Source organism: Fistularia commersonii, chromosome 12 (assembly GCF_037954325.1).
Source record: "Fistularia commersonii isolate RoL2024-O1a breed Wild chromosome 12, RoL_Fcom_v1.0, whole genome shotgun sequence".
NCBI classification, from domain to species: Eukaryota; Metazoa; Chordata; class Actinopteri; order Syngnathiformes; family Fistulariidae; genus Fistularia; species Fistularia commersonii.
This window is the reverse complement of record NC_141295.1, coordinates 3,080,322-3,102,481: the sequence shown is the minus strand read 5'-3', so window position 1 is coordinate 3,102,481 and position 22,160 is coordinate 3,080,322. Positions and strand designations below refer to the sequence as shown.

The following is a 22,160-nucleotide window of genomic DNA, read 5'->3' as shown; positions in this document are numbered from 1 at the left end:
CTCAACCTGCCTGAGGCGATTCTTCAGGGTGTTGACTTCCCGGCTGAGGCCTTCGCTGGCTTCGGTGGCGTCGTCCAGCTCCCGTTGCAGCTTCCTGCGGGAGGCGTTGGCCCGCGTGGCCTCCTCCTCCGCCTCTTCCAGCTGCCGCTTCAGCTGCTTCATGCGAGAGTTGGCTTTCTCCATCTGACGGGGAGGGCGATACGAGGGGGGGAAAAAAAAAACGGGAGACCGTGAGTCGGGAACAAATCTTTCCACGTGCGTCGCCAGGCTCCTCTGGAATTTGATCAAACGTTCGAGTCCGGTCACCTGCTCCTTGTACTGGTCGGCATGGCGACGCTCATCTTCCACCTGCATCATCACCTCCTTCAATTTCTTCTCCGTGCGGCGCACTATCTTGTTGGCCGCTCCTCTCTCCCTGGAAGCGGGTAAGAAGAGTTCAGCACTCGCCATCTTTTGTCCCGCTTTTTTTTTTTAGATGTCGCTGCCATGATTTGAGTCACTTGTGCCAATATCTAATGCTAAATGTTAGCCTAGCTCATTGCCTCGTTCACATTTAGAGGAAACGTCCCGTCGGAGCTCCGATACCACCGAGGAGCTCCGCTGAACGCGATCAGACTTTTTAATTCCTCTCCATTCAGCCGCCGGCAACCATAAAAACCTATCTTTAACCTAAAAAAAAAAACAAAAAAAAACGTGCAATATTTCATTTCACTGTGCAATATTCAGAACTGTGCAATATTTCATTTCATAACAGCTACACTACAATTTTTCCTTTTATCATACTATTGTGCACTCCTTACCTCACTTGTTACTAAGACACTTTATAGTTTTATCACTTGTTTACTAAGACACTTTATAGTTTATTTTTATTTCTAATTCCGCCTTTTTCTTTTTATTATTTATTACGGTTATATTTTCTGTAACTCTGGCACAACAATTTCCTTTGGGATTAATAAAGTTGTTCTTATCTTATCTTATATTATCTTATCTTATCTTAAACTGGTGGATAAGGAAACTTACTTGGCCTCCTGCTCCAATTGCTCCTCCAGTTGTAGGATCTTGGCCTCCAGAGCAGTGATGGAAGCCTTGAACTTGGACTTGACGGCGCCCTCCAACTCTGCAAGTTTAGCTTTCAGCTCCTGTATTTGCAATATAAATAGAAGCAAACGGTCTAGTTTTCGGCCCTTTCGTCTTTACACTGCGGCTCCCAGTGGCTTAGGAAAATAAATTATGAATATTTAATTGAAGCGTATTTCATTTGTGTTAATTCCTTTTTTTAACTTTTAGTTCTAAGTTGGAAGATTTTTGTGATCTTGAAATATCAAATAAAATTATATTTATTATTTTTCGGCGCTCAAAATAACGTCACATTCGCGGAAGCCGGTAAAGTCCCAATTTGCAGATGCCGTGCGCAGAAGTTCAGGAGCAGAAGTCCCATAAACCGGGTAAAATAAATATTTATGAAGATATTTTGCAAATATTTATTTCTTATTGTTTACAGACACAGCGATTTTTTTTTCCCAATTTATTTTTAAAATTCAGGTCGAGGCTCCGCTACACGCTCTGAAAGCCCAAAACTCAAAATGAGTTCATTACATAAATAAAATTGAATTTTCTCTGTAATACTTTGTGAATTTCAGAAGCAACACACTACACACTTGTTTATACAAAGTGTAAAGGTAATAAAAAGCAATTCATACAGTGGTACCTTTATTTTAGAGCGGTGGTTCCTAACCTTGTTGGAGGTAGTGAACCCCACCTGTTTTACACGCGCATTCACCGAACCCTTCTTTATTGGATCGAGGATCGTGTCGTTGATGGGTACAAAGAACAGGCAGAGTAGCCTTTTCATGGAATCTGGCTCTCTTCACCTTGAATTCAGCAAGCGCTATGTTCTTGTAGCTCCCATCTCCACGCAGCTGAAGGAAGCCTTCCCTTAGTTTTGCCGGTGCCGGACTAGAACTGCTCATCTTGTCTTTGCAAATCATGCAGTTAGGACATCGATTCCGATCGCGTTCCGTCATACATGTGAATCTGTATTGTACGTGTTCTTCCGACCGCTTTCTTTTTTTTGCCCGACATAATTAGTATGAAGGGATTCAAATATTAAGAAAGAAATCACATGACGTACCATCACGACAGTCACAACTGAGCGCGCCAAAATCCCTGGAACACGGATAGGCCGAGCTATGTAGCGTGATCACCCGCGGCCAGTGATGTCATCACCAACGCGTGTCTTGACCTCCGCCGAACCCCTGAGACTGACCCGCCGAACCCCTGGGGTTCGATCGAACCCAGGTTAAGAACCACTGTTTTAGACGTCAAAAACCAATAGCGGCTCCCAGTGTTTTCTTTTCCGAGGAAACCGGGTCCAAATGGCTCTTTGGATGTTATGGGTTGCCGACCCCTGGGCTATAGTTTAACAATGAGAGGATACTGGATACGCATTGTGGGGGCTTTATGTGGGCAGGCGCCTTTTGACGCTGTTTTTAATGAAATATTTCTCTGCTTTGGAGCTTCACGTCAAGCTGTTGGGACAGTGAAGTCAATACCGTGTCCCGGGCAGGCTGAGATGCTCCGAGTGTGACATATGACTCAGCGCTGTTATACAACGTATCACCGCGGTAAGTGCAAACAGGAAGTAGATCCCTCGAACTATTCTCGACAGTCGAGGGATTTCGGCCGAAAGAGGATCGAGGGAAACGTCGCCCTTGAATTTCTCCCGCCCTTATAAACTGAGCAGCTCTCGTCTTCCATTCATCAGCGTGTTAGATACATATGTTGAATCCGTGAAATCGCGTTTTGAATAACGGCGGGCACACCGGACCTTGTTCTGCCGTTCCATCTGTTGCCGAGCGTTCTCGCTCTTCTGCGCCGTGCCGCGTTCTCCTGCCAGCTCTGCGTTCAGGCTGTCCACCTGACGACGGAAAAGAGCGGGTGAGGAAAAAACAGGAGAGCGCAGGCGGATCTCACTTGAGGTTTTGCAGTTTGAACGAGGTGTTTTTTTTTTTTTTTTTTTTTTACATTTATTAGAACAGGTTCTTTAACAGAGTTTTATACATACTTACAAAACCTCATAAAAAGATATACATTATACAATAATCTTTATAGGTCACTTATTTCCTCAATAGCGAGTGAAAAATAAAATGAAACTAAAAAAAAAACAGAAAAAAAAAACCACAAAGAAAAGCATCTAACTCAGTCAAATAGAGATAATATCTCCAAATATTTTTTAATGGGTGCCCATTTGTCAAGATATAGGTCTGTCTGAAGTCGTAAGTTTGCTGTTATGCGTTCCATGCCGTTTACATCCTTAAGTCTCTGACGCCGCTGGTCCAGGGTGGGTGGGTGAGGTTTGAGCCAGTTTACTGGGATCATTTTATGTGCAATTAATAGAAGAACTCTAAGCGTAAACGCCTGGTTTTTCCTTAGGCCGATTGTTGATGCTGTACCCGTAATAAATTGCTGTGGATCAACTGGTCTGTTTAATTTTAAAATCTCACTTATTTGTTTTTTTTTTACCTCTTCCCAGAATTTCATCAGTTTAGGGCAGTCCCAAAAGATGTGGGAGAAGTCTCCCGTTATGCCGCAGCCCCTCCAACACAGGGGAGAACAGTTATTATCATAAGAAGCTATTATCAAGGGAGTTTTAAAATACCTTATTCTTAACTTCCAGCTGAACTCCCTCCATGTTGGGCTGCTTAAACATTGTTGCCGGAGCAACCAAGAACTCTCCCATTCTCCATCAGCAATCCCGGCATTAGATTCCAGTTCCCACTTAGCTTTCACATCCAGTGTGTCTACTAAAGTGTCCATACGTATCCTGCCATATATATCTGATATTGTATGAACGATGAACAAGGTGTTTTGACGCGTGCGCCGCGGATTCTCCGGAACGAAAGCCCCTCGTTCTCGCATATCTCGGACGGGGATTGTCGATCTTGTCGGGTTTACCTGCAGCGCCGTCTTTCGGATGCGGTCATTGAGAAGCTCTATGGTGCCCTGGTCCTCCTCCAACTCTTCCATCAGCTGGGAGATCCGAGCCTCCAGCCTCCTCTTCTCCTCCAGCAGGGACGACCTGACACACATCTCGGTTACGCCCCGACTAGAAACGACGCCGATCGCGCTCCGCAAAACATTACTTTTGTCCTCTGCGGATCGATAAAGATTAGCGAGACGTAAAAGACGTCTAAATGTTCAAAGTGCTCGGTGACACCGACTTTCCAGAGGCGCTGTTGGAGATCTCATCGGCCAGCTCGTCCCTCTCCTGCTCGGCGTGTCGACGGGCTCTCTCCGATGCGGCGTGGTCCTGCACGAATCAGACACCGACCCACGCACACACACACACACACATTTGCCGATTGGAAAGTCGATTTTGGCTTCTTGATACCGAAGGAATCTATACGCCCGGTTTGTTTACCTCCTGCAGCTGCAAGATTTCAGCTTCTAAGCCCTTGAGTTTCTTCTCGTTTTCTTTGGACTGAGTGAAGATCTCGTCTCGGGAGGCTCTGGCCTCCTCCAGCTCCCTCTGATAGTCCTTCATCTGGGCCTGCAGGAACCCAGAAATTGGCCACATGAAAAGCAGCAGAGCGGTTGCCTTTACTTTGGTTGAAGGTTTGTTGAGCCGCATTTTGTAATAACGGTGCATTTTGTGATAAACGTCCAAAATGCTGAGCACGGGGTTGGTGTGGAGGAAAATAGTCCATGTTGGTGTTGAAGTTCATATCCTACATCGATGACAGAGTGGAACTAATTGACCAGGGACGATATGTAGCTGCACCTCAGCGCATCATCCTTGTTGAGCCGCATTTTGTAATAACGGTGCATTTTGTAATAAACGTCCAAAATGTAATAACTTTTTCATTTCATCTTGTAATAAAGCCGCATTTTGTAATAAACTGCCGCATTTTGTAATAAACTGCCCCAACGCATTTTGTAATAAATTTTGCCGCATTATGTAATAAGTTGTTACATTTTGAGAAGATTATTACAAAATACACTTGCAACTTTGTTATTCTCTAGGAAATGTAGTAACATGGAATTTCTAGAATATTCTCTGTTAATGCAACCTTTGAATAGTGTACTGATAGTAATTGCTAAGTACTGCTACTAGGCTAATACAGTGATACTAATAATAGGCCTAGCTTTTACAAATACTTTTAAGTAAAATAAAATACAATTAACAAGCTTATGCTTTAGAATTGTTATTACACAATGCACCATGTTATTACGTGTTACATGTTACATTATTACACGTTTTAGCCTAGTAGCAGTACTTAGCAATTACTATCAGTACACTATTCAAAGGTTGCATTAACAGAGAATATTCTAGAAATTCCATGTTATTACATTTCCTAGAAAATAAAAAAGTTGCAAGTGCATTTTGTAATAATCTTCTCAATATGTAATAACTTATTACATAATGTGGCAAAATTTATTACAAAATGCGTTGGGGCGGTTGATTACAAAACGCGGCTTTATTACAAAATGAAATGAAAAAGTGATTACATTTTGGACGTTTATTACAAAATGCACTGTTATTACAAAATGCGGCTCAACAAGGTTTCCCGAGAGTGCTTGCGAGTTTGTGTGTGTGTGTGTGTGTGTGTGTGTGTGTGTGTGCAAACCTGTAGTTTTCGGAGCTGTTTGACAGCCTCTTCCCTGCCTTTGTTAGCAGCTTCGATCTGGCCCTCCACCTCATTCAGGTCCATCTCCAGCTTCTTCTTGGAGGCCACGGCGAGTGTCCTCTGCTTCCTCTCGTCTTCCAACTCTGCCTCCATTTCACGCACCTGATGGTAGAACAGAGCGAGCGAATGAACCCCGGTGCCGGTCTACGACGATAAAAAGGAATTGCCTTTCACCCCCCCCCCCCAAAAAAAAAAAAACAATAGTTGCGGACCTGTTTGACCAGGGCCCTCTTCTTTTCGTCTCCCTGCTCGTCTCTGGCCTGTAAGTCTCGGTCGAACTGGGCTTTCATGGCCTGCATGTTGACCTCCAGACGCAGTTTGGCGTCTTCTGTGGCCTGCAGCTCGTCCTCCAGCTCCTCCAGCTGCGTTCGCATCTCTTCCACCTGCTGCTCCAGCGTACGCTTGGACTTCTCCAGTTCGTGGACCTGTTCGCGAGTCACGACGGAAAGTGAACCGAAACTCCCGGGGTTGGATTTCTAAGGCGTTACTTTCCTCAAGTCGAGATGCTGTTCGCACGTAACGTTGAGAGAAGATAAACAAAACCTCTACTCTAACACCGATATAAACATGTAAGCATAGCAGCAAGTAGGAAGCGGTGTTAGCAAATTAAACATTAAGCCCAAGTGAAATGCATTATATTTCAGATTGAATATCCTTAGCCTAAACCTGACTTTTCCGACTAAATAAACTTTAAGGCAAAGTCACCATAAAATGGTGACAGTCTATATCAGGGGTGGGCAATTATTTTGGCTGGTGGGCCACATGTCTTATTTCATTTTTATGCGCGGGCCAACTCGGTACCATGTAAATCGAACAAAATGAAAATTTCATTTTAATTATTTACGTTTTTTGGCATTTTATTTCTTTTTTTTACGTTAAAATCATGAATGAACGTATAAATGTACCGACATTATTTTATATGTAATCATCCATACAAAATTAAACAAAGGGGAAAAAATAAGGAGTTTCTAAATTCAATATTGATTGAAAATACTTCTTAAAATACCGTATTTTCACGACCATAAGGCGCACATAAAAGTCAGATTTCGAAAAAATTTGAAGGTCTTTTGAGCCGCATTTTGTAACAATGGTGCATTTTGTAATAAACGTCCAAAACATAATAACTTTTTTCTTTTCATTTTGTAATAAACTGACGCATTTTGTAATAAACTCCCCCAACGCATTTTGTAATAAATGTTGCCGCATTATGTAATAAGTTGTTCAATTTTGAGAAGATTATTACAAAATGCACTTGCAACTTTTTTATTCTCTAGGAAATGTAATAACATGGTTCATGATGTAATAACAATTCTAAAGCCTCGTTTATTTGTTTGTTAATTTTATTTTATTTTATTTTAAAGTATTTATGAAAGCTAGGCCTATTATTAGTATCAGTGAATTAGCCGAGAAGCTGTACTTAGCAAGTACGCTATTCAAAGGTTGCATTAACAGAGAATAATCTATAAATTCCATGTTATTACATTTATATTTAAATAAATAAATCTAAATTCAAATAACTTTATATAAATTATATATATATATAATTACATAAATCAATTTAAATAAAAACAAATAAAACTTTTATTACAAAACGAAAATGAAAAAGCAATTACATTTTGGACATTTATTACAAAATGCACCGTTATAACAAAATGCGGCTCGACGAGGTCACGTACGTTTTTCCCGACATCGTCCTTAGAGCTCATCAGATCCTCCATTTCTGCACGGAGCTGCTTATTAAACCTCTCGAGCTCCTCTTTGGCCTCCAGTGCCTCCTCCAGCGCCCTGGCCATGGACAGAGCCTTGGTCTCCTTCTCTCGGGCCTCGGCTTCGGCACGGTCGCGCTCCTCGGCGTAACGCGCTGAGATGGTCTTCTCCTCGGCCAGCATCTGTTGCGCGCGAGGCAAACGTCGCCTTATTTTTTTATTTACTTCCACGTTTATTGAACGGGGACAAATGCATAAAACATTTGATTTATAAGTCATTTATAGTCCGTGTAAAATATAAAACAGCTGTCGCACATATGAGTGTCTAGGCGACGGTACTCTTTCGGGCATTTACAGTTAAAACAGTAAATTTACATCATTTTCTTTGTTTTTGAGTTTTTTTTTTGTTTTGTGTTTTTTTAGTTTTATTTTATTTTTCACTTGCTATTGAGGAAATAAGTGACCTATAAAGATTATTGTATAATGTATATCTTGTTATGAGGTTTTGTAAGAATGTGTTCCTCTGTTAAGGAACCTGTTCTAATAAATGTTCAGAAAACAGTAAATTCACATCAAAATAAAAAGAAAGACAAAAACAAAAACTGAAGAACGCAAACGGATAGGGGCAGGAGATTAAAAGAGTACAATCGTATGCGAGAGCCCAAATTTCATTTCAGTAGGTGTTTTGCACGTGTAAAAAGACTGAGTTCTGTTTTGATTTTAAGTGGTAATTCGTTCCAATGTGTGCTTCTGATTACTGAAAATGATGACCGGCCCGATGTCGTTCTGCATTTTGCTGTTCTACAATTTACAATTACTGCCTCTTGCATCCCTAGTTTAACTTCAGTGTCCTCTTAACCGTTCAAAATGTATCGACCCTGTGCACGGGCGTCTTCTCGGCTATATCGTACCTGGTCAAATTTCTTCTGCTTCTTCTCCAGGTTGGAGACAATTTGCCTCTGGTGATCCAGGTCCACCATCAGATCGTCCAGCTCCTGCTGCAGTCGGTTCTTTGTCTTCTCCATCTTGTCCATGGCCATCGCCTTCTCATCCAAACGCTGGCTGGTTAACTCCATGTCCTTCTGGAGTTTTCGCTTCACCTCCTCCAGCCCCTCCATCGCTCCTACGTCCTCTTCCAACTTCTTCTTTGTCTCGGTCAGCTGTGGGAATTCGATCGCCATCGATAAAATACATAAAGAACGCACGCGCAGACTTACTTTAGTGATACAGATCACAAGCTTCGCGTTTTACGAGACCGATCGGCGTCTTAAGACGATGAATATCGGTCACGACCCCTCCTACCTGCGCCTGAACCGTCTGCAGCTGTTTCTCCAGGTTTCGCCGCGTCTCCTCATCTTCCTCTTGCTGCTCGAGCAAAGTGTTCTTCTCCTCCTCCAGTTGTCGGACTCGGCTGCTCAGGTTTAGTTTCTGACGGGTCTCCTCCTGCAGCGACTCCTGCACTCGTGAAAACAAAAAGCGAAGGGATCAGACACGCAAGAGGCTCTGCTCAAGAGAATTTGTATTTTGAAAACCTTCTGAATGTAATGTTAACTGTGATTTTTTTGCTTTGTGTACACGGATTTTGGCAGCCAAATAATAGTAATGATAATAATAATAATAATAACCTTTATTTATACTTGTAAGACCACTGAGGTCTCCCTCATTTTCAGGGTCGACAAGTTTACAAACAAAGCAGAGCACGGCACAACAATAAAATGAGATCAAAATAAAAAACAGGAGATAAACTAAAACAGGTGAAAATGAGATTAAATTAAAGACAGTGCGGAAGCAGTAGATAAAACTCAAAACAAGTAAAAAAAAAATGAGATCACATTAAAAAGTACAAGGGGATGGATAGAACTAAAAACAAGTACAATTGGCAGTACAAATTCAAAAAAACGATGTGTTTGTCAGCTCATGAGTCAATTATCTAACTGGGGAATTGGGGTTTTATGCTTTTTTTTTATCGGCAAACAATAACAATCGATAGATCGGGGGGGGGAATCAAGATAAAGTTCAGTCTTGCTCTCGAGAAAGAATGTGCGATGATGTCGTCCTTCATACTTGCGTGTCTTGCAGTTGGCTTCCGAGGTTTTCGGTGTCCTTGGTCAATTTGATCCCCTTCTTCTCTGCCTCCTCTAACAGGGTGGAAACGTTGTCCAGCTCCGTCTAGTAGATCAGAGTAATATCGTTAGATCCCTCGTGAATATACACTGCTCAAAAAACATAAAGGGAACACTTAAAAAACACATCCTAGATCTAAATGAATGAAATATTCTTATGAAATACTTTGCTCTTTACACAGTTGAATGTGCTGACGACAAAATCACACAAAAACGATCGATGGAAATCAATTGTATCAACCCATGGAGGTCTGGATTAGGAATCACACTCAAAATTAAAGTGTAAAAACAAACTCCAGGCTGATCCAACTTTGATGTCATGTCCTTAAATGAAAATGTGTTGCTTCCTGAGCGGACACTATGATTTCACACAAGTGTGATTGACTTGGAGTTACATTGTGTTGTTCAAGTGTTCCCTTTATTTTTTCGAGCGGCGTATTATCGCCGGAAAAAAACCGACGGAATGATTCTTTACCTGTAGTTTGTGTGAGCGATCGGCCAGCTCCCCCCTGGCTTTTTCCACCTCGGTGGTCCTGGCCATAAACTCCTGCAGCTGAGCCTCCAGTTTCTTCCTCTTGTGTTCCGACTCGGTCTTTGTCTGCTGCAGACTCTTCACCTCGCTGTTCAGCTCTTTGTTGTCGTTCTCCAGGCTCTGCTTGTTCTTCTCCAGGTTGGCCTTAAACTGTGTCGAGCGCAAATACCGTCACTCGGTCCCGTGTTTCGCGTCTGAATTGAGAGTAAAGAATTCATGGCGTGCGGTTAAACTCACTCTCTTGGCCTGATCCAGCTGGTCAGACAGTTCCTCCAGTGCGCTGCAATGCCTCTGCCTCATTTCCTGGATCTGGGCTTCGTGGTTTTTAGCCTCCTCATCTATAACCTTCTTCAGCTCCGCAACTTCTTGCTCTCGCTTGGTCCTGATGTTCAGATATTCAAGCACATATTAGGAAGGATGATGCTATCTGAGAAACGTTTCTCAGAAACTCCATCACTCTCAACGCTTTGCATATTTTAAACAGTTTTAAGCTCAATCTGTTTTTCTGCAGAATATACTGGGTTCCAACACTTATCTAAAAGTATTTTAGATAGATGTGATCAACTCTTGGGTCATTAGATAAACTGTTTTTGGCTATTCTAGTAGGATAGTCACAAAGATAAAAAAAGACAGAGGTAAAATCTCTTTAAATGAAAAAGATAAGATAAGAACAACTTTATTAATCCCGAAGGAAATTGTTGTGCCAGAGTTACAGAAAATATAACAGTAATAAATAATAAAAAGAAAAAGGCAGAATTAGAAATAAAAATAAGCTATAAACTGTAAAGTGTCTCAGTGAAACTATAAAGTGTCTTAGTAAACAAGTGATAAAACTATAAAGTGTCTTAGTAACAAGTGAGGTAAGGAGTGCACAATAGTATGATAACAGGAAAAATTGTAGTGTAGCTGTTATGAAATGAAATATTGCACAGTTCTGAATATTGCACAGTGAAATGAAATATTGCACAGTTTTTGTTTTGTTTTTTTTGTAACTGAAAATGGTGTTGGCCAAAAACCACTGTATCTATTTTTGATTAATATGGAATAAGGAATGGTGTCTTTCAAGATGTTTGGCGACAACGCTCAGTGTGTTCAGACGAGGAACTGATAAAGATAAACCAACTTCAAATTAGGACCTGAGTTCTTGCTGGGCAGCGGTCGTATCCAACGTGTCCTCCAGCTCGGTCTTTAGAGCCTCGAGCTCCTCACTCAAGTCCCTCTTGAGTTTTTCAGCTTTACTTCGACACATTTTCTCCGATTCCAGATCTTCCTGGAGCTCAGCAAGCTGGGACTGCAGCTCCCGCACCTGCTTCAGGGCATTGTTTTTGTGAGCCGACTCCTCGTCACCCCTGGCGGGAGACACGCAAGATATTTTATTGTACGTCATGATGATACTTCAACACTGATTGACATAAACATATTTGGAGCCTCTTTGCGTTTAAACAGTGTTTATGCACATGATGCTGAAATGAATAACGGCGTCTAAATGTAAATGGATGCCAAAAAAATGTATTAAATGCACTCTGTGGCAATTTTGACTTCCATGTGATGGAAAGTCTCCTCGTCACGAACAAAGAGGTCACCATTGTTCAAAGTGTGGCATCTGAATTTACTCCAAGGCCCGCCAAGAGTAATTAATGGTAAGCGGGTGTGACTAAACTGATGAAATATGTGTGTGAAATTTGCCTGACAGATGTTTACCAGTCACCCATGTTAACAGAATTACTGGCCGCGTGTGAGAAGGAAACTAATGACAAGTCAGATTTAATCCTGGGAACCAGCTTCTGAATAAATGACCTCCATCGCCGACTGCATCTCCATTCAGTCTTATGAATGCTGACGGACAAAATTATACATAATAAAGTTCATTTTGACATCAACTCCAGATTTGTATAGCAAGTAAAGATAAATATAAATGTAAAAGGAGAATACATTTTTACGATATGATTTTATCCTTGAGCCACATTTTTTCCAGCTTAAACTGGATTCATTTTTGTTCAACCGGGACGAGATATTTTAACGATAAAAAAGGGAGGTTTGTGTTGAGTTTCTCTCACTACCAAGAACTGACATCCAGTTTGAGCTCAACTCTTTATCCTTTCATGTGGAAAAAAAAAACTACTGACAAGACAAACAGAGCTTCAATCACGATCAATTTGTGTGTAATAAGAGACAGCTGCATTCAAGATGAAAGGTCTCCACCAGTTTTGTATGCAGCAAATATGGCAGCTGGAACCGGTGTGCATGCAACCTGCAGCCTGACAAACAGCGCATCTACTAGAATAAACATGAGATAAACCTTTTTTTTTTGCCTGTTTTCATCATCTGCTGTAAATTGTACTTCAGGTATACCTAGTGGCGCAGCAGCATATCTTAGTGGAGTTGTCATGCAAATAGATCATACAAAGCTAGTGTGTGTGTGTGTGTGTGTGTGTGTGTGTGTGTGTGTGTGTGTGTGTGTGTGTGTTGGGTCTGCCAAACACACCTAAAGTGGTGTAACTGTGCCACATCTGTGATCTATGAGAAAAGTTAGTGTTTGGAATGGTTTTTGCATTGTTGCATCTATGAGATTTGACCCACTGCTTTGAATCTGACTGCGGATTTAACACTGGTTTAATAGTTGTTAATAGTTCATAATGTGTCCACTTTTTTAGCTGAAGCAATAATAGTTTGTTAAATCTGTATTTTTCCTGACCATTGGTTGCTTTCACCAACAGCTCCCAATCTATATATACAGGACTGTGTTAGAAACTTAGAATATTGTGATGAAGTTCTTTATCTTCTATAATGCAATTAAAAAAACAAAAATTACTTTGTCATGATATTCTAATACTTTGAGATAGGATTTTTGAGTTCAGCAATATTAAAATAATAAAAGGCTTGCAATATTTCAGTTGATTTGTAATGAATCCAGAATGTATGACATTTTTGTTTTTGTAATTGCATTACAGAAGATAAAGAACTTTATCACAATATTCTAAGTTTCTGAGACAGTCCTGTAAGCTCATTGAAAAGGAATGGAGAAACAGATTGTTTTTCTTCTGGCAGTAGAGGTACTCGCATCTTTCTATTTACAACAGCTAAAGAAAACGGACAGGCAGATTAGCTAATTTTTCATCCGAAAGATGCTAATATTTTAATGCAGTGTGTGTGTGTGTGTGTACGTTTGTGTGTCTGTCCAAAAAAAAAAAAAAAAGACCTCACTAACCCAAGCTTACTGTTCTGTATATTTCCTGTGTATCGTGTATTTGCAAGTGTATTTGCAGTCCCTATGTCCTCTATTGTAAGTCGCTTTGGATAAAAGCGTCTGCCAAATGCAATGTAATGTAATGTAATGCACATGCTGTCAAAACCCTGGCTCTTAAAAGTTTTTTTTCAATCAAATAAAGTTACAGCGGTGAAGTGACTGTTGTCTGATTTTGTTGAACAGCGGCTTAAGACTAATAGAAGGACTGTATTTGTGTTTGCACGTTTGGTTTGTGTTTACACAGGCCATGTTTTGTAATAGGTGTGCTGACCTGGCCAAAGCAGCCTGGAGCTCCTCCTCCTTCTTGGCAAGTTGAATCTTTAGCTCTTCTATTTGCACCTGAAGCTCAGCGATCTGGTCCTGAAGGTCAGTTGTCTCAGCATCCAGCTTGCGTTTGGCTTTCTCAAGCTCCTGCCGCGTTTTCTCTTCCTTCTTTAAACGCTCTGCATTGAAAGTGGGTTTGAATACATTGTAAACGATCGGGAAAAAAAAACTCGCTTGAATTACGCGGACGATTCAAAAAATCTGGCATGAGTTTATCTCTAAACCCAAGAAATGGGTGATGCAAGGTAACAAATCATAAATTGAAACAAATATCTAATAATAAACAGCCGGGGAGAGTCTAGTGGCCAGATTCTCTGCCTTGACTCTCTTATATCAACTGTAGCCTGCGGCGCAAGATAAAGGCTCATGATTGAAACTAGATTTATCCTCTATTTCAGCTCTGTGTTGATCTGCTTCGATATCAAATCTCGGTTTACTGATCCAGTTTATTGAATATATTAAAGATAATAGAAGATCAGTATCAAACACGGCTCACCAGGCTGTTAAGACTGACATTTTCATTTATTCTGACCCCAAAACCTTGGCTCACAGGTGCTTAAATTTACCGGTTGACAGAACTGGATATCTATGAAATCCCATAAATTTAACCCTATCAAAATAAACAAAATAAAATTCAAAAACAATATACATTATGTATTTTATTAACTGAAAAAAGGCAATCGCTGGGGTTTGTTCAGCGGTAGATAGATTCCACCAAGGTGCACTACAAAATGTTACAGGAAGTCGGTCTTGCCTGCGGCGATCAGGCTTTAACGTTGCCCGGTAACAACACCACACTATGTACTTCTAGAAGGCATTTTGCGCCTTTTTTGACACTACTTTTATTTCATTTTCTTATTTATTTCTGTTCTTCTCGTTTTATATGTTTCTATTTCTTTACTGTGTAAGCCAACTGAGATCACTCAATGACCTCCGGGATCAATAAAGTATTCCTGATTCTTATTTCGATAAATAAGACCTTGTTAGCTGCAAGTAGTTAATGAGGAAGACTTACAGCACCTATAAATAAGCCAGTAAAGTATTTAAGCTAGACTGAGGAGTTGAGCAGCGTTGTGCTTGTGCAGTGAATCAATCTGTGGTTTTAAGAGCTTTTTATGCGTTTGGTGTCTTGTTCATGGAAGTCGTGTGTTGTGTTGCCTGCCAGGAATGTTGGGAGGGCGTGGGGTAAAACTGAAAGAATCCTTACCGGATTTATTGTTTTGGTCGACATTCTAATCGGATGTGATGATCCACATCCATTTAAGCTTTTTTTTTTTTCGGTACCTTAAAAACATACATGTATTCTTTCTAAACTTTGGCCATGAATTGCAGGTAACAGAGTCCCGTACCCTCCAAATCCACCATCATCATCTCCTGCTTGTTCTTGACTTTGCCCAGGTTCTTTGCTTTCTCCTCCTCCTCTGTCAGCAGGAGTGTGGCTTCGTTGATCCGATCCTCCAGCAGCTTCTTCTCCTGTCAGGTTGAAATGTTAGAAATGGTTGATAACTCAACTAGCTTTTAAACTATTATTAGTGAATACTACATACACACTGCTTGTTTTCTTAGTTTCAGGGGAAATGAACCAGAAAAGTGGAAAAAAAAAGACAGAACTTTTTTTTGGGGGGGAAATCCCTAATGCATAATTAACCTTATCTATTATTGTACCCCGATTGATTCATATTCATATTTGTGCTTTCTGCATCGTATTTCGCAGATGCAGAATCTTCTAACCTTGAGGAATTTGGAATTCTGGTCCTCAAGGAGCACAATGTCTTCCTCTAACTTCTTGATCTTTGCCTCAGCTGTCACTTTATCCAGCTGCAGTTTTTGTCTTGCAGCTTCTTCTTCATCAAGCTGCTCCTCCAGGTCCTGGGAGGAGAAGACAAAGAAAAAATTGTATCAGCTGAGCTCAACTAGATCGAGGTCTGAAACAGATGGGGCACAAACATTTAAGGGTGCCTGAGAAACTGAATTTGAATGGTGTTATGCGTCTTTTTAACATTTAATACAGTCATTTGCAAAAGCAGGTCTAGCATATTGAGTTTTGCATTTCAAATATTGGTCCAATTAACTGGTGATCTATTAGAGCTTTTCACAGCTGCAGACATTAAACAGAAAATAGCTCTGCTTTTAATTGTAACACTTAAATATTCACCTGGGACCTTATCAGTCATAGTTGATGAAGACTTAAATGGCCAAATAAAGAAAAGAAAATGTCAAAAATGCTACTTTTACCAGAAATGAACATTCATACTCCGAATTAAACATGCTGAAAATAATTAGTAAATTAAAAGACAAAAGTTTTGACATATACACTGCTCAAAAAATTAAAGGGAACACTTAAAAAACACATCCGAGATCTAAATGAATGAAATATTCTTATGAAATACTTTGCTCTTTACACAGTTGAATGTGCTGACAACAAAATCACACAAAAATGATCCATGGAAATCAATTGTATCAACCCATGGAGGTCTGGATTAGGAATCACACTCAAAATGAAAGTGTAAAAACAAACTCCAGGCGGATCCAACTTTGATGTAATGTCCTTAAAACAAGTCAAAATGAATCTGTGTTGCTTCCTGAGTGGACACTATGATTTCACACAAGTGGGATTGACTTGGAGTTACATTGTGTTGTTCAAGTGTTCCCTTTATTTTTTTGAGCAGTATATAATGATACAAACCTGAATGTGTGACTGCATCTTCTTCTTCTCATTCTGCAAACTTTGGTTCCTCTCCTCCTCCTCCTCCACCCGAGACTCCAGGTCATGGAGGATCTCCTCCAGCTCTTGCTTTCTTGAGGCCAGGCGAGCTCTCATCTCTTCGGCCTCCGCAAACAGCTCTGTTTCTGCTTGAAGTTGCTCTGCTAGAATATTCTTTTCTTCTAGGAGCTGGCAGGAGTGAGAAACATGCAGTTTTAGATTCTTTTTGAAGCAATTATTTGAAATCATTTACATTTTAAATTTGTCATTCAAAGGCTCAAACATATTTCATGACGCATTTTAGTAGAAGACAACATCAGTCAGAGGCTAAAGTATGCAAAAGACTTGTATTATATAAAGTTCTTTCAATGGACAAATGGTTTTACCGGATCAAATGTTTTGCTTTTCAAAACTGATAATATATTTTACCTGTTGGTGTTTCTGTTCCATCTCTACAAGCTCATTCTCCACTTTGAGCTGTTTCTCCTTCACCTTTATTAGCTCTTCGTCTTTGGCTTGCATTTCCTCCTCCTGCCTAGTGACCTGCAGCAGAGGTTTTACCTAGGAGAGCAAAGATCTGATTAGTCTAATTATACAATTTACTGTAAGATTGTTGGTCTGAAAGTCAGGATAGTATCACATTGGCGAGTGCAAATGTGTTCATTTGCCTTTGCAAAGAAAATCAGCTCCGAAATGATCTCAATATCAAAACATTCAAAAGCTTGACTTTAATTACGGAGTATTTGTGACGCTCTGTATGCAAAAAACTCGTTCAGTTTTGGGTCAGACTGTTACCGACCCATTAAATCAAGTCCTTTCTACTTCAGAGGGGGTTCTACTGTTCTGCATAGTAAATTCAAAATCACAGCCATAGGGCATAGCATTGCAAGGTATAAGATGATCAACTTCACTCATGTATTCAATTAAAGTAGGCTTCTGGGCCTCGTAATGTAATGTGTGTAAAATCAACAACACACTGGAAGATGCAGCCATCAAGGAACCCACCTTGGTGAAAAGCCTCCACCACTGCCAGTGTCGAAGCTTTAGGTAAGCTGCACAGTTCCTTTGGAGGACTTTTAGGGCACTCAGCTGCTGTTGCTTCTTTGCAAAGGCTCTATTAAATAAAGTAAATTAAAATGTTATAAACCAGCGCTGCATCGTCCTACTTTTCTAAGCAAGTGTGGCATTTGATTACTTCATTTTTTGGAATGGTTTGTTAAAAATCCCTGCAGTCTTTTTGAGAATTTTCATATAACTTGCACTGTCAATTATAGTTCAAGCATAATTCAACCTTGACAAACGTGGCAGTTTTGCATTTCACAGCTATGATGACAAAAAAAGGTCATCTAGAGAATTATCTTCCCGCCACAATATAATGCTTTACGATATCGAAATGAAGTGCAGTCCAGCGAGAGTGGTATTTTGTAATATGATTCACATAGGCGGTTGTTACTGTTATCAAAGGTTAACACTAGGCTTAAAACACTTTGTGGATGAGTAAAGGAAACAGGTGCTTGACTTAGAAGTAAGAGATGGCGCTGAAACCCCCCCCCAGAAATGTCAGTTTGTGTAAAAGGAGAGATGACGACTCCTGGTGAAGCACATCCCGCCAAAGGAACCCAAAAGAACCGATCCGAGAGACCAAGATTACCTTCAGCGAAGGTGAGTTTTCATTGGGATGTTGAAAGAAAGGGAGTGGGAAATGGACTAAACATCAAGGCTCTGCATTAATCTCAAAATCCCAGTGAGATCTGCAAGACTAAACCAACAACCAGACTGATGTCTTACTGTTCCTCCCTTATTTAGTGGTTGTTTAAGGATGCCACTATATTTCACCTTCAAAAGCGTAGACGGATTCATCGGGCCTGTGACGATTGATGACACAACGTCCCTAAAAATAATTGCTGGTAAACTGTTGGCAAAAATTTGTTTAGAGTCCGATTCAATAGTCAAGCCAGGCAAGGGATATTATAAAGTCAGAAAAGATCACTCCCTTGCAGCTACAAATATTTATAAATGGTTGGTATTCGTAGATTTAAGAAACATATGACAGTCTGACCAGAATAGAGGAATAGATAAGTTCACCCACATGTACAAAAATCACAGTAGCATGAATCACAGACCAGTTGGAGGTATTAGAGTTATTTCCAATTGCAACACGTTGAAGCAAGGCTCCATCTAAAAACTAACAATCTTAAACATTGCATTTTTGTTACACGCTGAAGACTCATTCCAGAAGAACAGTAAGGAAAATACCCTACACCGTTTTTTTCCTGCAGAGGATGCAGAAACACAATCACAAGTAAGTCACAGTTTTCTTTTTGTTTGCTGATGACTCCTACATCTTGCTTTCAACGGTTGAAAAGTTACTGAATATGAGAATCATGCGGAGGATCCGGTGGCGCACCAGAATCACACAGGAGTCCTCAACGAGGTCAAAACACCTGACTGAGACAAACACATCAAGTTTGGCTTAATAAAATATAACAAAGCCATAAATACTGGCTCCAGATATGGCTAAATAGGTCACCAAACACTTATGTGAGGAGGTTTGGAGTTGGGAAAGCTGAGCACGGGGTCGGTGTGGAGGAAAATAGTCCATGTTGGTGTTGAAGCTCATATCCTACATCGATGACAGAGTGGAACTAATTGACCAGGGATGATATGTAGCTGCACTTCAGCGCATCATCCTTGTTGAGCCGCATTTTGTAATAACAGTGCATTTTGTAATAAACGTCCAAAATGTAATAACTTTTTCATTTCATCTTGTAATAAAGCCGCATTTTGTAATAAACTGCCGCACTTTGTATTTAACTGCCCCTACGCATTTTGTAATAAATTTTGCCGCATTATGTAATAAGTTGTTACATTTTGAGAAGATTATTACAAAATGCACTTGCAACTTTTTTATTCTCTAGGAAATGTAATAACATGGAATTTACAGAATATTCTCTGTTAATGCAACCTTTGAATAGTGTACTGATAGTAATTGCTAAGTACTGCTACTAGGCTAATACAGTGATACTAATAATAGGCCTAGCTTTTACAAATTCTTTAAAGTAAAATAAAATACAATTAAAAAACAAATAAACTATGCTTTAGAATTGTTATTGCATAATGCACCGTGTTATTACATTTCCGAGAGAATAAAAAAGTTGCGAGTGCATTTTGTAATAATCTTCTATATCCATGCAGATGTGTATTTTTGAGGTCTACATTAAAGGTTAAGGATAGAAAGGGGAGTAGGATGCTTGACTTTCTATTGTCGATAAAGTGTAGATACACATGCAGATTTCTGGTTCTCACTTGCGTGCCAAGTATCCTCTGCACACAGACTGAAAGTAAATGATGATGTCAGTGATCTTCAGATCTCTCTCCTCCTCCAAATGAGCCAGAACCCCAGTTCTGAAGAAGATCTTACTCTGACCAATGCGAAACAGGTTAGGATCCAGCTCAAGGGCTTGAATCTGTAAAAGGAAAAAAATAAAAAGGTGTTACATTTTTCACATTTCAATTTAATAAAGAAAATGTTATTCTCAAGTTTTAAAAAAAATGTTGCAGCACTAAATATGGATATCACAAAAAAAGGAACTTTCACTTATATTATAGGAGCCAACAGTTAGGATATAGATCTGCCTGCATATAATTTATTCCAGCTTAATTTCCAGTGTATCCATATTTGAAGTTGAAATCTAAGTGGGGAAGAAAATTACCATTCTCTCACAGGCCTGCTTTCCATCCATGAACCCTTTGGGGATGGCGTTTGGGGTCAAAATTTCATACCTATAAACAAGCGTTGATTTAAATATGAGTGGAAAATGTGGCCCGTGTGATTTACTAGAAACATGAGAGTTGAAAGGCTCATAAACCTTAATAATGTGTTCTTTCTTACCTCTGTCTGAACTCCTGGAAGACAATGCGGTTGGGGAAGCCCTGTCTGCAGATACGGATCCCCTCGAGGACTCCATTACACCTCAACTGATCCAGGACCAGGTGAGGCTCCAGTTTGCCTGCCTGAGGGGAAAAAACAATAGCATTAATAATAAAAACAAGTCTCAAGAGTTTTTTGTTTTTCAGTGCTACGATTTCCATGGAGTGTGAACATGTTTGGATTAGGAAAAAAAAAGCTATATAAATGAATATAAAATTCAACATTACAGTGAATAAAAATGCTATATAAATGAGGTCACAGGTAAAGTATGTATTTACTCGTTTTTCGTGGTTAGGGATGATGCAACGGACAAAGTTGGGGTTGGTGTTCCTCAGTGTGGCCATAAGTTTGGTGAGTGATTCCTTGTACAGCTGACCCACTGTTCGAAACATGCCTTTTTTCGTTTTATATGTAGAACCAAAGGCTGTCTCATTCATTCCGGCCACCTGATCCAGGCCCACTATACGATCCACTGGTGGAGGAATGGGAAAAAGTGGTTATTATCTGGAGGCATGGGGAGCCAGAACCGTGGTAGAAACTGCAGGTGCGAAAAATGATGTATTGTAGCTACATGAGTAAGTGCACATGGATGAAAAACACATTCCACATGATTGTCAAAAAGCAGCAGGCTAACAAAGTAGCATCTGAAATCTTGAACTACCACTAGCGCCTGCAAACGGGTCTATAGTGCACTCCTAATTATTAGCTTAAGGGTCTATACACAGCGCATTTTACATTTAAAGAGAGGCACATTTTTGTATTATAATTTATTCGATACATTTCCAAAAAATGGGATGCAAAAATTACAAATGGTCTTTGCAAGTCCATGACAGAAACATGAAAGATTTTCTCCTTTTACTGTTGGGAAAATGAACATGATATAATATTTTTCCAGGAAAATAATGTTTTGTAGATAAGCCAAGAAGATAATTTCCTAATATTTTAGTGAATCTAGGCACAAAAAAATCAGAATATATCAGTTTCAAGACAGCTAAAACACCCAACTTTACAAATGGGCACAATCAATTGAATCCTTACATCGCTGATCAAAACCAATGCTAGTGTAATTCATCTCCCACTTTGTCAGTGCCAATGCACTAAGAATCAAAACTACCAACACCTCGCTGCTATCAGCTTTAAGAGCAGGTTTACTTACTGATTACTTTTTATTAAATGACATATATTTGGTAAAAGCCATGTGGCCTACGCATGTGTTTTTGGTTGTTTTGAATTCAATATTTTGGCAAAAGGGACAAAATCAGTTGGGTTTTTATTTTCAACTTCAAAAAATTTACACAGCCTAACATCGGAGTAATTTATTAAACCTATAAATAATTTGGCAGACCTTTCCTAAAAAAAAGCTTCACAAAATGGCATGGCAAAAGAATTATGCCTTAACACTCGGTTCAATCGAGACTATGTCACTTATTAAGGTCCCTCTGGCTGAACTAAAGTCACAAGTATGTAGTGAGTCACAGCCTGTCTGGGCTCCCTGCATTGATGTCTGAGCTTAGAGCCAGCAAAAATACCATGAACAACATCTGGGTCCATTTCACTACTACAATGATCCTATCTGAGATGGAGGAAGACAGGAAAGTAACGCCAGTAAAATAGTATTCAGTCAATCTGCTATTCCTTAACTTGCTTGTAGATATACCGCATATATATATATATATATATACTACATCACAGAGGAGGTACTAAAACAGAAATACACTAGAAGACTCCGAACTGCTGCACTCACTCCTACATGCTTGCTTCAGGGCCGCTGACCATGCAGATATCACAAGACCCTGTCAGCTTGCAAAGACTGAACGTACACTGGTTCAACTAAACAATGAACTATATTCTACTCATCTTGTTTAGGAATTCACTGAATTAAGGGAGCCATGCAGCCTGGAAGCAA

At 40.0% G+C, this 22,160-nt stretch overlaps 1 protein-coding gene across 1 annotated transcript in view; it reads right to left on the bottom strand.

Annotated features, from left to right (window-relative positions):
- LOC147228136 (myosin-10) overlaps nt 1-22,160 on the bottom strand; it is a 69,274-nt gene that overhangs the window by 4,398 nt on the left and 42,716 nt on the right. Inside the window, exons 18-43 of the mRNA XM_086156370.1 lie at nt 20,533-20,726; nt 20,216-20,337; nt 20,037-20,106; nt 19,630-19,790; nt 17,329-17,437; nt 16,753-16,884; nt 16,306-16,512; nt 15,351-15,488; nt 14,969-15,092; nt 13,567-13,738; nt 11,185-11,397; nt 10,286-10,430; nt 9,992-10,198; nt 9,458-9,562; nt 8,696-8,848; nt 8,305-8,553; nt 7,364-7,576; nt 5,900-6,112; nt 5,628-5,789; nt 4,421-4,549; nt 4,221-4,309; nt 3,955-4,078; nt 2,828-2,917; nt 1,021-1,139; nt 307-415; nt 11-183 (exon numbers count right to left, since the gene is read on the bottom strand). Coding sequence (XP_086012496.1) covers nt 11-183; nt 307-415; nt 1,021-1,139; nt 2,828-2,917; nt 3,955-4,078; nt 4,221-4,309; nt 4,421-4,549; nt 5,628-5,789; nt 5,900-6,112; nt 7,364-7,576; nt 8,305-8,553; nt 8,696-8,848; nt 9,458-9,562; nt 9,992-10,198; nt 10,286-10,430; nt 11,185-11,397; nt 13,567-13,738; nt 14,969-15,092; nt 15,351-15,488; nt 16,306-16,512; nt 16,753-16,884; nt 17,329-17,437; nt 19,630-19,790; nt 20,037-20,106; nt 20,216-20,337; nt 20,533-20,726 — 3,922 coding nt within the window. The remainder of the gene's footprint in view (nt 1-10; nt 184-306; nt 416-1,020; nt 1,140-2,827; nt 2,918-3,954; nt 4,079-4,220; nt 4,310-4,420; nt 4,550-5,627; nt 5,790-5,899; nt 6,113-7,363; nt 7,577-8,304; nt 8,554-8,695; nt 8,849-9,457; nt 9,563-9,991; nt 10,199-10,285; nt 10,431-11,184; nt 11,398-13,566; nt 13,739-14,968; nt 15,093-15,350; nt 15,489-16,305; nt 16,513-16,752; nt 16,885-17,328; nt 17,438-19,629; nt 19,791-20,036; nt 20,107-20,215; nt 20,338-20,532; nt 20,727-22,160) is intronic.